Source organism: Anomaloglossus baeobatrachus, chromosome 12, assembly GCF_048569485.1.
Source record: "Anomaloglossus baeobatrachus isolate aAnoBae1 chromosome 12, aAnoBae1.hap1, whole genome shotgun sequence".
NCBI classification, from domain to species: Eukaryota; Metazoa; Chordata; class Amphibia; order Anura; family Aromobatidae; genus Anomaloglossus; species Anomaloglossus baeobatrachus.
The window spans coordinates 92,747,588-92,762,805 of record NC_134364.1 but is presented as its reverse complement, the minus strand read 5'-3'; the positions used below and the strand labels follow the sequence as shown (position 1 = coordinate 92,762,805).

Here is a 15,218-nt window from a genome sequence, read left to right as displayed (position 1 = left end):
TCAGAAGGTGATGGCAGTGGAGTCTTTGAGCTTAGACCGCATCAGAAGATCATGGCAGTAAAGTTGTGGTTAAATCCTAACAAAAGATCAGGGTAGTTAAATCATTGAGGTTGGATTTTATTTATTAAAAGAACATGGCAGTGAAGATGATGTGCTCTTATTTTACCAAAAGGTTCTGGGTGGTGAAATTCATGAGGTTGGACCTTATTAAAAGATAATGGAGGTAGAGTCCTTGGACTTGGATCCCCACATTTTTTTTAAGACAGTAGAACTTGCTCTTCCTAACTACAATTTCCATTTTATGAAAGGTGCTATAAGGGACTAGTTGTACTTCTTCACCATTGCGCCACCTGCGATGGAAATATTGTGACTCTAGTCAAGAAAACATACCCTAAGAAGTGTATGATCATGGCTTTCACTAGTCACATCAAAGAGTTTTGTTTCTAAGGAGATAAAAAGAGATAGGTATTTGTGCTAATAATTATGGTCCTAAATTCTGCACTCTAAATAGCCGCTTTGTGGTATTCCTTGTCGATGACTATATTATTTGGAGAGAAATACTCATGATATTTTGCAGCTTCTTAATTTTTTTGTTTTCTGATGAAGAATGAAGTAAACCATGCCGGGTTGAGAGCACAGAATCTCTTGTATTAGTCACCATCAGGGGGCTGGGAAGTTTATACAACAGTCAGTGTGAAGGGAGAATATATTTTCATTACGGAGCCCACTCAACTGATCTAGTCATCCTGCACAACAGGGAGCAAAGCTGCAGAACAGGAAGGAAAAGAGACTTAAAAGCAAGGTTTCATTTCAGATTAGTCCTCTATACAGTAAATCTCCTACGGTATTGTACACTGAGATTATAAGATTAACTATCAGCGGGAATCATAGGTGCAATGATACGTGGAAGGGTTCAGACAGGAACATACACCATAAAGAAGACCTCTGAAGTAATTTAAAAATTGGCACTCTCTCGACTGGACACTCCTTTCCCTGTGTGTGGCACCATGATTAGCTCCTGGGTCTATGTTACATAATCTCAATCCCCAATGATCTGCAAAATGAGGGAGGATGGGTTGACATTGAAATTCCCCTTGGATAAGCTCTAACTGCAGAAATCTCATGTACATGGACGTCACAAACTCTAGCAAAGCTCCTCAAAAGTGCGACAGACCGAAAGGCCTCATATTATACCTCCAATTTCATATGAAAGTATGCAGATGTTTTACTTCTTACCAGTTTATACAGTGCTAGGTTTTGTCTGGCAGTACCATTAAAAATGAATAGACCAGAGGTTGAGCATGTGCACCTCTGCTACATATAGGACGAGTATCTCCTCAAGCCGGACCCCATGATCAGAAGGTTAGCTGCTATCCAATGGTTAGCAGATATCAGTGCTAGGTTTTGTCTGGTAGTCCCGTAAACAATGAATAGACCAGAGGTTGAGCATGTGCACCTCTGCTCTATATAGGACGGGTATTTCCTTAAGTCGGACCCCCATGATCAGAAGGTTATCCCCTATCCAATGGTTAGCAGATAACTTTTTGATTTTGAGGCAGCAACTCTTTAAGCTAGCCTCCTCCTGATCCGTCCATGGACATTCAGCTCAGTTGAGCGTTCATATGTTTTCAACGGGGAGTGAAAAGAAGATTGCTGCCAGATACCTCTAGTGACCAATTATCTTCCCTGATAAGAAATGGATCAGATCTTTACATTTAGGCTGCCCAATCATTCTCTCCTTTTATATGTCCTGGTAGAATCAGGAGACACCCGCCCCCCCCATGCACATCAAGTTGGGAGAGTCCTTCCGAAACTTTGTTTTCCTCAGGCCTAGTAGGGAAACCTTCTGCTGTGGATCTAAAGATTTTGATGTGGATTGTGTTGTGGATTCACAATGCATTTAATTCCATAGATTGAAGGAGTGAAATTTGTGGTAAAAATCCACAGTATTTCTGCAACATAACTACAAAAATTTGATTTTTCCACACATTTGGTAGAAGTGTTCAAAAACCCTGTTCAGATGCAATGTGCTTTAAATCGCTGTGGATACAGATATTTTTATAATTTTGGAAATTATCTTTTTTTACAATAATAAAAAAAAGTAATAAATATTACCATAAACTGAAAAAAATTCTAGACCATAAAATAGAATTAAAGGTTCCATCATTACTGGCAAATAGCTGATTATTTTCTTTTTTTCTTTTCATCCTTTGTTTTTTTTGTTTTCCCTAATTTTTACTTTATAATTGTTTTTATTGTCATGTAGCTTTTTATACTGCTCACATAGTAATAAACCTTTTATGTTGCGTTTGTTATCGGTCACGCATTAAGACAAAAAGCAGACATCCATTAGTAACTAGGTCACATGAAAAAGTCACAGCGTGCAGTAACTATCTATAGCTGAGTGACAGCTGATGTCATCGCAGTGCAAAGAAGCTTTCACATACGGATTAACTTGGATACACGTGGGAACATTCAACACTCAGAGAATAGTGGTGGCAGGTAGATTTGTGAATGTGCAGGACATCTCCTTCACAAAGCAGGATATGGCTGGCCTTACTCTTCCATGATGGAGAAGACCTAACTATAGAAAATATAGAGTTATGGTGCTTAGCTAAATTTGAAGGATCTCTTCTTGAGTACATGAGTATGGATACAAAAGTTTGTGGCTGAAATTTACTTGCGAAATGCTGTTTTTAGAGCTGTAGGGAAGAAGCCCTATGCCATTTGTCCATATGGCACCCTTTATGTAATAGCAGGTTGATGGCCTTTTGGGAACCGTAATGGGGACCATACAGGGTGTCCCCAGCTATAAACAGGTACAACAGGTGAATACTATTTTAAAAATCAAAGTGAACAGCTTCTCTCAAGGGCTGACTGGCAATATGTCTTGGTAGACATATGTAGGGTGTCCGACATGTCTTCTTTTGTTATATATGGTGCTATATCAAAATAATAGATTGCAATAATACTAACGCGATTCCAGTAGGAGAGGAAATACTGTAGGATGGGGTAAGCAGCCGATTTGCACAAATCCCTAGATTAAAAGGAAATTCACATGGACACTTGGGATTTTTCTTGCTTCGAGTGAGGTTTCAGATTTCCCATAATCCTCTTTCAATTACACAGTGAGTAATTCCCCACCTACATATTCCTTCTCACCCCCCTCCCCCAAGATTTGCATTCTGGAGTGTTTTGAGAGAATTTATAGAAATGCTGCAGACAAGCACACAAGCCTTTGAAGGTTAAAATCAAAAGACTTGGAAGATATTATGGTGCACGAAGGAGGCAACGGATCAACCTTACTAAGACATCAACCGACCACTCTAAATCTCTCAAGAGCAATTTTATATTAAGACAAAGAAAGAGAACACAGTGACCGATGTCACAAATTTCTCTTACAGCAGTACAGACCACTTCATGGATGGAGTTTTTGGATGTGGATTTTGGATGTGGATATTTAACTGTAAAACTTCCCATCTCAGGGGGGCGGGGAACTACACAGTACTTCATGGATAACTTATTTCAATGTCATCATAAGATTTTTCCAGGTGCCTCCTAGAAAAAAGAGTTGTCCAAGACAACTTGAAATTGGCCAAATCTTCCAGGCAGGGCTGAAATCACCAAGATCCAACACTTCAAGAAGGATTTTTGTGTGATGCTCCATCATGACATAGATTTCTGCTGTCCAATTCGAGGGGCAAGTAGGATAGGGAGAATGGGTATGTAGAGGCCAAAGCTTCCACAAGGATTGTTTATTATTCTACACGTTGATATCTCATGGGCTCCATCCGCTAAAGAGAAATCAGACAAACTGGACATAGAGATGAAAACCCCAATAAAAGAAATGTGGTTGATAGGTGATGCATCCTTAACTAGACTGTCAGACATGACTACGCACAACCATGGCGGAAGATAAGGAGTAAAACCACCAGGTCTCAGTCTCCTGAAAACATTAACCATCTTTGGTTGCAGTATCTATGAATACATGTAGGTGGATAAACCTAGTACCACCAGAAATGGGGCCCCTAAATATTTGCCGGTTTGGCTCACTCTCCCATATCGACTTTATACAAGGCTGGTACCCTGCAAAGATTATTACATGCACCTGCACATACTTTGGAAGGTTTCCAAGTACCTGAAATAAAAGACGGCTTACCGTGCCAAGGCAGCATCAATTCACAAGCACAATACAGAGAGAAAGAGAACATTATATTCAACGTGAGAGAAAAGGAGCACTACAGGAGCCAGTAATGTGGGCGTGCCTACAAAAACAGAAGGGTGCTCACTATAGACGAGAGGTTTCATCAAAAGGGCAATCCCCAGCCTGAATAAAAAGCATGGGCACATGTAGTTATTAGTTGGCAGCGTAATGATACAGTCCAACTAGGGCAACCCCAAACAGCAGCATGTCACCCCATTACACCATGTTCTCTTTTCACAAGCCAGCATAATTTGTAGGAAGTGTTCTTCTTTCTTGCCCAGTCTTAAAAGAGATATCTGGCTTGGAAAACTCTTACCCATACAGGTGGTTTGTGTGGTGACCACCATGCCATACAGTCAACTATTACCAGCAGTTCTTGACAGTTATTGAGCATTCATCATTCCCATTGACCGGTCCACGTAAAAGGGTCTTTAAACAAACACAGATCAGCACTTAACACCACACCAAGTGCTACCCATACCAACTAATCAAGTGAAATTGTGAAAGCCACCAACATATCAGACTATTGTTCCCTGCTGACGACTCTGCTTAACATTGTTGACCATTGATATCCAATCAAAATCTTATATTGATTTCCTAAATTCTTCCGCAAGTGTTGACAAATACACGTTTGTCTAACATTTCATCAGAAGGTTGGTGAAATGGTTCCATTAACTGCTATCAACGTTTTGTATTGTCTCCAACATGTAGGACATAGTTTAATAATCTCAAAATCTGTGCCATGTCTTAAACAAGTCCAATTGCTCAGCACCAATTTTCAGCTCAGGAGTCCTAGGTTTGAATCTTAAGGTACCTTCACACATAGCGAGATCGCTGCTGAGTCACAGACTCTGTGACGCAACAACGACCTCGCCAGCGATCTCGCTACGTTTGACACATAGCAGCAACCAGGCCCCTGCTGTGAGATCGCTGGTCGTGTCGGAATGGCCTGGACCATTTTTTGATCGTCGAAGTCCTGCTGGGCAGGATGCATCGGTGTGTTTGACGCCTTACCAACGACCTCGTTGACGACTCAGAGCTCAGATATTTACAGCCACGTATGGGTCCCAACGACCACAGAGATCGTTATTCAGTTCGCTACGGTCGCTGTATCATTGCTGCGTCATTGGGAAGATCTGACTGTGTGACATCTCACCAGCGACCACGTAGCGACTTACCAGCGATCCTTATCAGGTCGAATTGATGTCGGGATTGCTGGAAAGTCGTTAAATGTGACGGGGGCTTTACCATGGAAGATATCTCCAAAAAGTTTGTCTTCCGTCCCCGTTTTTATATATTTTCAATACACCCCCAAAAAAACAACACACTATTAGCAAAATACTATTGTATTGATTCAGAGCGTCGATGGTACAGCCCCAGAAGTAGAGTCAGCGCCACCTAATGTGGACATAAAGAATGAATCGTAACTATTCTTATCATGTGCGGTCAACATCCCCATCACCATCTCTCATCCTTTCTATCTAATCTCATTTTAGTTTCCAGAAAAAGCAACATAAGCACAATTAGCATTGATCCTTTCCAAATAAACATCAAATATATAAATCCGTAACCCTATTACATCTTGACGACAAGCTCACTGCACTATATTTAGTTCCTATACTTTATTATAATACAGTAGTGAGGCCACACAAAACGTTATCCACAGCATTACAAAGCACGATAATAGTCAATGTAACTAGGTAATAGCAGCCATCAGACAGCTACATTACAACAGCTGCAATGCTAATCTGGTTTCAGGACAAGTGAGTGACCACCAAGATTGTCCAGAAGAACTTACAATCTACAGGGTAGTTAAAGTGTCCCCGATCACATAGAATAATCAGAATCGAGCATCTGCCCTCCCGGCAGTCATTACGATGGCACATAGATAGTACATTAATTCTTGAACATAATATACCTCCTTTTCAGACATGTAGAGCTGATCTCCCCTTATCACTACATATCTGTTCTTCCAGATCTCCCTGAAGATGCCCTTCCCGCAGTATTTCCGAATCCAGCCCACTTTCTCCGGCTGGCTAGGGGCCTGATTCCCGTCCAGAGGGCCCTACACATCGGAGAGAGAAAATGAGGCCATAATGTGATTATTAAAAAAAACAACAATTATTACACAGGAGAAGCAGTTTTTAGACAGACATATAATGAAGACGTTAGGCCAGAACTACCATAATAGAAGGCTGTGCTCCTGCAGTGACCCACATACGGTAGTAGTAATAATAATAATAATTTTTATTCATATAGCGCCATATACAAACAATATCAGACACTACAGAATAGTACAATTCAACAGATACCAAGAGGAGTGAAGGCCCTGCTTGCAAGCTTACAATTTATGAGTACGAGGATGTATTCGACCAGGGACACAGAGATCCCCATAATACAAGGACCCACTTAGTATAAGGATCTGTTCCACCAGAGACATAGGACCCCATAATACAAGATGTGTTCCTCAATAGACACACAGATTGGCATAATATAAGGATCTTCTCCTCCAGAGACACAGAGTCCCCATAATTCAAGCACCTGTTCGTCCAGAGATACAGGACCCCTATAAATACATGGATCTTCTCTTCTAGAGATACAGAGACCCTTTAACACAATGATCTGCTCTTCCAGAGACACAGGGACTCCTATGATACAAGGATCTGCTCCTCCAGAGACACCCGACCCCCATAATACAATAATCTGGTCCTCCAGAGACATAGGAATCCATAATACAAGGATGGATCTGCTCCTCTAGAGACCCACATAGTACAAAGTTCTACTCCACTAGAGACACAGGACCCCCCTAATACAAAGACCTGCTCCTCCAGAGACACCCAACCCCCATAATACAATGATCTACTCCCCCAGAGACACAGGACCCCATAATGCAAGGATGGATCTGCTCCTCCAGAGACACTGAGACCCACATAGTACAAAGATCAACTACACTAGAGACGTAGGAGCCCTCTAATACAAAGACCTGCTCCTCCCGAGACACAGGTCCTCCATGATAGAAGGACCTGCTCTTGCAGAGACACAGGACTCCTATAATACAAGGATCTTCTCCAACAGAGACCCATTACCCTGTAATACAAGGATCTACTCCACCAGAGTCACAGAACCCCCATAATACATGCACCTTTAGAGACACTGCACATCATAATACAAGGATGGATCTGCTCCTTCAGAGACACAAGGACCCTTTTAATACAGTGATCTGTCCCAGAGACACAGAGATCCCTGGTTTCCAAGAATGTGTTCCTGCAGAGTCACAGGAACCATATAGAGACACAGGGGCCCAATCATACAAGGCTCTGCTGCTCCAGAGACAGAGTAACCCTTATAATACAAGGTTCTGCTCTTGCAGAGATGTAGGACCCCATAATACAAAACTGGATCTGCTCCTCCAGAGACACCGAGACCCACATAGTACAAAGATCTACTCCTCCAGAGACACAGGACCTCCTCTCTCATTCGCTCCTCACGCAACCGACTCTAAGACTTCTCCCGAGCATCCTCAGTCTCCTGGAACTCGCTGCCTCAACACGTCAGACTATCCCCTACCTTTGCAAACTTCAAACGGAACCTGAAAACCCACCTGTTCAGAAATGCCTACAATCTATAATGAACTCACTGCCGCCCGACCACCGGGCAGAGCTGCCGCCCGACCACCGGGCGGAGCTGCCGCCCGACCACCGGGCGGAGCTGCCGCCCGACCACTGGGCGGAGCTGCCGGCCAATCTACACCCCACCTATTGTCTCCTCCACATAATCCTATAGAATGTAAGCCCGCAAGGGCAGGGCCCTCTTCTCTCTGTACTAGTCTGTCTACTGTTAACTTGTATATGTATTTTTTATGTAACCCCCTTCTCATGTACAGCACCATGGAATTAATGGTGCTCTATAAATAAATAATAATAATAATAATAATGATGCAAATACCTGCTCCTCCAGAGACCTATAATAAAGGCATCTGCTCTTCCATAGACACAGGACCTTCATAATGCAAGGATCTGCTCCAAATGACCCTGTAATACAAGGATCTACTCCACCAGACACAAGACCCCCATAATACAAGGACCTGCTCCTCCAGAGTCAGAGAGACCCCATATTACAAGGATCTGCTTCTCCAGAGCCCCATAATACAAGGATCTCCTCCTCCAGAGACACGGGGGCTGCATATTACAGTAATGTGCTCCTCCAGAAAAACAGTACCTCCATAATATAAGGATCTGCTGCTGCTGCAGAGACACACAGGACCCCCATACTACAATGATCTGCTCCTCCATAGATACAAGGACCCTTTAATATAGTGATGTGCTCCTCCAGAGAAACAGGGACCGTATAATACAAGGATCTGCTCCTTTAGGGACACCGCACATCATAATAAAAGGATGGATCTGCTCCTTCAGAGGCACAAGGACCGTTTTAATACATTGATCGTCTCTTTCAGAGACACAGAAATCCCCTATTATACAAGCATGTGTTCCTACAGAGATTCCGTACCCCTATAGAGACACAGAGGCCCAATCATACCAGGCTCTGCTGCTCCAGAAACACAGAGACCCACATAGTATAAGGATCTACTCCACCAGGAACACAGGACTTCCATAGTACAAGGATCTGCTCCTCCATAGACAGAGTGACCCTTATGATACAACATTCTGCTCTTCCAGAGACATAGGACCCAATAATAAAAGGATGGATCTGCTCCGTCAAACATTTAGGGACTCTCTAAATTTAGTGATCTTCTATTCTACAGACACAGATCCCTATGATACTAGAATATGTTACTACAGAGACACAGGGGCCAAATAATACAAGGATCTGTTCCTCCAGAGACCCAAATTGTACAAAGATCTACTCCACTGGAGTCACAGGAGACCCATTTTACAAGGAGTTGTTCCTCCAGAGACACAGAGAATCTTTAATGCAGTGATCTGCTCCTCCAGAGATACAAGACCCCTATATTATAAGGATCTGCTCCTCCAGAAACACAGGACTCCATAATACAATGGTCTGCTCCAAGGGACTAAGGACCCCCCTAATACAAAGATTTGCTCCTCCAGAGATACAAGACCTCTATAATATAAAGATCTGCTCCTCCAGAAACAGGACTCCATAATACAATTATCTGCTCCAGAGACTAAGGACCCCTATAATACAAAGATCTGCTCCTCTAGAGACACAGGGCCCCCATAATACAATGATCTGCTCTAGAGACTAAGGACCCCCATAATACAAGCCTTTGCTCCTGCAAAGACACAGGGCCCCCATAATACAAGGATTTGTTCCTAAAGAGACACTGAGACCCCTACCCCATAATACAAGGATCTGCTCATTCAGAAACATAGTACCCCCATAATACAAAAATGTATCTGCCCCACAAAAAACAAAGGAACCATATTAATACAATAATCTGCTCCTCCAAACACAGAAGACCCCCATAATACAAGAATCTGCCAATTTAAACAGGTCTCCTCATAATGCAAGGATCTGCGCCTCCAGAGACACAGGAACCACATAATAGAAGGATCTGCTTCTCCAGAAACAGAAGACCCCCATAATAGAAGGATCTGTTCCTCATGAAACAGAGGACCGCCATAATACATTTGTTACTATAGAGAAACAGGGCTCCCTATAATGCAAGCATCTGCTCCTCCAGAGACAGAGGACCCCCATAATAAAAAGGATCTTCTCCTCCAGAGACACAGGGACCCCCATTATACAAAGATCTGCTCCTCCAGAGACACAGGACCCCCATAATATATTAGTTCTCTAGAGACACAGGGACCCCTATAATACAAGGATCTATTCCGACAGAGGACCCCAATAATACAAAAATCTGTTACTCCAGAGACACAGGACTCCCATAATAACAGGACCTGTTCTTCCAGAAACAGAGGACCACCCCCCTTATATAGGGTTATGCTCCTACAGAGACCTGTATAATACAAGGATCTATTCCTCCAGAGATAGAGGACCCCCATAATACACTAATCTGCTATCCCAAAGACACAAGGAGCCAAATAATAAAAGGACCTGCTCCTCCAGAGAAACAAGACACCCATAATACATTAATCTGCTCCCACAGAGACACAGGAACCCCCATAATACAAGGATCTATACCTCTAGAGACACAGGACCACCATAATAGAAGGATCTGCTCCCTTAGAGACAGAGAACCCCCATAATACATTAATCTGCTCCTCCAGAGACACAAGATCTCCACAATACAAGGATCTGCTCCTCCAGAGACACAGAACCCTCATAATACAAGGATCTGCTCCTCCAGAGACACAAGACCCCCATGATACAAGGATATGCTCCTCTAGAGACACAGGACCCCCATAATACAAGAATCTGCACCTCCAGAGACAGAGGACCCTCATAATATAAGGACCTGCTCCTCCAAAGACACAGGAGTCCCGTAATACAAGGATCTGCTACTCCAGAGACAGAGGACCCCCATAATACAAGGATCTGCTCCTCCAGAGACAGAGGACCCCATAATACAAGGAGCTGCTCCTCCGGAGACACAGGACCCCCATAATTCAAGGATCTGCTCTTCCAGTAACAACGGATCCCCATTATACAAGGACCTGCTCCTCCAGAGACAAAGGGACCCCCATAATACAAGTATCAGCTCTTCCAGAGACACAGGACCCCCATAATACAAGGATCTGCTCCTCCAGAGACAGAGGACGCCCATAATATAAGGATATGCTCCTCCAGAGACACAGGACCCCCATAATATAAGGACCTGCTCCTCCAGAGACAGAGGACTCCCATACTACAAGGACCTGCTCCTCCAGAGACACAGGACCCCCATAATATAAGGATCTGCTCCTCCAGAGACAGAAGACTCCTATACTACAAGGATCTGCTCCTCCAGAGACAGAGGACTCCCATAATACAAGGATCTGCTCCTCCAGAGACACAGGACCCCCATAATATAAGGACCTGCTCCTCCAGAGACAGAGGACTCCCATAATATAAGGCTCTGCTCTTCCAGAGACACAGGAACCCCATAATAAAAGGATATGCTCTTCCAGAGACACAGGACCCCCATAATACAAGGATCTGCTCCTCCAGAGACAGAGGACCCCATAATACAAGGATCTGCTCCTCCAGAGACACAGGACCCCCATAATTCAAGGATCTGCTGTTCCATTAACAATGGATCCCCATTATACAAGGACCTGCTCCTCCAGAGACATAGGGACCCCCATAATACAAGTATCAGCTCTTCCAGTGACACAGGACCCCCATAATATAAGGACCTGCTCCTCCAGAGACACAGGACTCCCATAATACAAGGATCTGCTCCTCCAGAGAGACAAGACCCCCATGATACAAGGATATGCTCCTTCAGAGCCACAGGACCCCCATAATACACGGATCTGCTCCTCCAGAGAGAGGACCCCCATAATACAAGGATCTGCTCTTCCACAGACAGAGGACCCCCGGACCTGCTCCTCCAGAGACACAGGGACCCCCATAATACAAAGATCTGCTCCTCCAGAGACACAGGACCCCCATAATTCAAGGATCTGCTGTTCCATTAACAATGGATCCCCATTATACAAGGACCTGCTCCTCCAGAGACATAGGGACCCCCATAATACAAGTATCAGCTCTTCCAGAGACACAGGACCCTCATAATATAAGGACCTGCTCCTCCAGAGACACAGGACTCCCTTAATACAAGGATCTGCTCCTCCAGAGACACAAGACCCCCATGATACAAGGATATGCTCCTTCAGAGACACAGGACCCCCATAATACACGGATCTGCTCCTCCAGACACAGAGGACCCCCATAATACAAGGATCTGCTTCTCCAGAGACAGAGGACCCCCATAATATAAGGATATGCTCCTCCAGAGACACAAGACCCCCATAATATAAGGATCTGCTCTTCCAGAGACACAGGACCCCCATAATACAAGGATCTGCTCCTCCAGAGACAGAGGACCCCATAATACAAGGATCTGCTCTTCCAGAGACAGAGGACCCCCGGACCTGCTCCTCCAGAGACACAGGGACCCCATAATACAAAAATCTGCTTCTCCGGAGACACAAGGACCCCCATAATACAAGGATCTGCTCCTCTGGAGACACAGGACCCCCATATTTCAAGGATATGCTGTTCCATTAACAATGGATCCCCATTATACAAGGACCTACTGACTCCTCCAGAGACATAGGGACCCCCATAATACAAGTATCAGCTCTTCCAGAGACACAGGACCCCCATAATACAAGGATCTGCTCCTCCAGAGACAGAGGACCCTCATAATACAAGGCTCTGCTCCTCCAGAGACACAGGACCCCCATAATACAAGGATCTGCTCCTCCAGAGACAGAGGACACCCATAATACAAGGATCTGCTCTTCCAGAGACACAGGACCCCCATAATACAAGGCTCTGCTCCTCCAGAGACACAGGAGCCCCATAATACAAGGCTCTGCTCCTCCAGAGACACAGGAGCCCCATAATACAAGGCTCTGCTCCTGCAGAGACACAGGACCCCCATAATATAAGGATCTGCTCTTCCAAAGACACAGGAGCCCCATAATACAAGGACCTGTTCTTCCAGAGACACAGGACCCCCATAATACAAGGCTCTGCCCCCGTCCTACACACAATCCTTGCAGACATCACCAGTGCAGCTGTTTGCAGTGGGCACAGATACATAGTTTCCATCGCTGCTACATAATATAGAAGACTGGATGCAGGTATTACTATATATATATATATATATATATATATATATATATATATATATATATATATATATATATATATATATATATAGATAGATAGATATAGTCCCCCTCCCCAGCTGCACGTTTGTGTGTATATATTATCCAGGTGCACCCTAGCAGCAGTGCCCCTCTTACCCTCTTTGCAGAGACGTTCTTCTTCATGCTGCTGCTCTCAGTGCCAGGCTGCGGGCAGGGTGTGCGGGGCTCCTGCAGAGAGGGGGTGTACTGCAGCCTGGCTCCTGGTATTGTGCGGATCACACAGAGGATCTGGTTTCAGTGAGTGCAGCCTCTCCAGCATCCAGAGCTGTCCCCAGCACACAGCCCCCTCTCTGCTCCTCCGTGCAGCAGCTCCATCTATGGCAGGCAGCTCTGATGTCACCTCGCATTACATGACAACACGTGAGAGAGTGAGGAGGCTTCCTCCTTTGTTTCTCATTTTAACCTCCCCTCCTTATAAAGTGGAGGGGGATTGTGTAATCCTGAGGCCCCCTCATGCCTTCAGACTCTCAGTCATCCCCACCACTAGAAGAAGCCCCCTCCTCCTAACCCTTCACCATCCACGAATGCCATCGATCACCAGGACACGGTGGCTACGTAACAGACGGATAATTGCCAGACACACGACCCCAGACAATTTAGCGCCTCAGACAAAGAGCGGCAGATTCAGAAGGGAGACCGAATATCCCCAATAATCCTCCGATTGTGGCTCCAAATATCCAAATTGCAACCGGCGCTTTCTTGGCTTTTATGTCGTGGCCGTCCGGCACGATCATCATCGAAGCAACGATCACAAATAATGATAAAAAAGGTGGAAAATGAGTGGCCCTAATTAAGGAAATCATCCCATAAACATGCAGATGACAAAAAATACAACATTTTTCTTAGTGATTTACATATAATTTTCAAGCGTCAGTTCACAAAATGGTCAAAATCGTCTGTATGGCCATCTACTAGGGGTACTGCCATTATACACGCTTATGGAGGATCCTGTGATATGTGTAGGTCCTTGAGAATGGACCTGTCACCCGCTCCCGGGAATGGTGAAGGGTGAAGGGGCAAATATCTCAATTTACCTGTATGGGAATTCTGAAAATAGACAAGGTGTATGGCTGCCCTACAGCTATACTGGAAATCCTAGGGAGCTACAAGGGCTGGTGATAGAGAATATAGTGCTCTATCATCTACAGCTCTGGCAAAAATTAAGAGACCACTTCCAAATTTTCCGTTTTTCTGATTTCTCTCTTTATAGGTATATTTTTAAGTAAAATGTAAATTGTTCTTTTATTCTATAAACTACTGACAACATGTCTCTGAATTTCCAAGTAATAAATGTTTGTATTTATTTTCTGAAAATGAGAAATGGGCAAAATAACAAAAAAATGCATTATTTTCAGACCTCGAATAATGCAAAGAAAACAAGTTCATAATCATTTAGAAACAACAATGATAATAATGTTTTAACTCAGGAAGATTCAGAAATCAATATTTTGTGGAATAACCATGGTTTTTAAAGGGAACCTGTCAGCAGAACTGTTGCCCTAAACCTAAAAGTTTCCCCTTCTGCAGCTCGTGGGCTGCATTCTAGCAAGGTTCCTATAGTTATTGTGCCCCCTTTTAGATCAAAATAAATAGTTTATAAAGTGGTACCTTTCAGTTTGAAAATCTTGTTAATGGTACACGGGGGCGGGCTGTCTGTTGTCCATTACTGTCCCTCCTGCCGCTTTAGGCCGTCCTCCAACGCTCATTTACATACCTCAGGACGCTGCTCAGTGCGTCCGATGTCTCGCGCATGCGCCGTGCCACTGTAGCGGGACTGTGCACAGTGGGACCGCTGGTGACGTTGCGCAGGCACGAGATTATGGGCAGTGCTGTGATTTTCATCAGCAAGCTCCCGCCCATAATTTCGTGCCTGCGCTTTCCCCTCTGCCTCCACCATTCTGCGCATGCCCTGGCCAGATGACCAGATGATTGGTGGTGTCCTGCTCCGCTCCTCCCATCCATTTCCTGCTGCAGGGCTAGATGGGAAAGAGGAGACATTGGGTCATCTGGCCAGGGCATGCGCAGAACGGTGGAGGCAGAGGGGAAAGCGTCGGCACGAGATTATGGGCGGGAGCTTGCTGATGAAAATCACAGCACCGCCCATAATCTCGTGCCTGCGCAACGTCACTAGCGGTCCCACTGTGCACAGTCCCACTACAGTGGCACGGCGCATGCGCGAGACATCGGACGCACTGGGTGGC

General features: G+C 44.5%; 1 protein-coding gene across 1 annotated transcript in view; it reads right to left on the bottom strand.

Moving 5' to 3' along the window:
* The window catches only part of PLEKHO1 (pleckstrin homology domain containing O1), a 59,088-nt gene extending 45,623 nt beyond the window's left edge, over window positions 1-13,465 (bottom strand). The window contains exons 1-2 of the mRNA XM_075330736.1: window positions 13,114-13,465; window positions 6,123-6,269 (exon numbers count right to left, since the gene is read on the bottom strand). Of these exons, the coding sequence (XP_075186851.1) occupies window positions 6,123-6,269; window positions 13,114-13,140 (174 nt within the window). The 5' untranslated portion in view covers window positions 13,141-13,465. The remainder of the gene's footprint in view (window positions 1-6,122; window positions 6,270-13,113) is intronic.
* Between the last annotated feature and the right edge of the window lie 1,753 nt (window positions 13,466-15,218).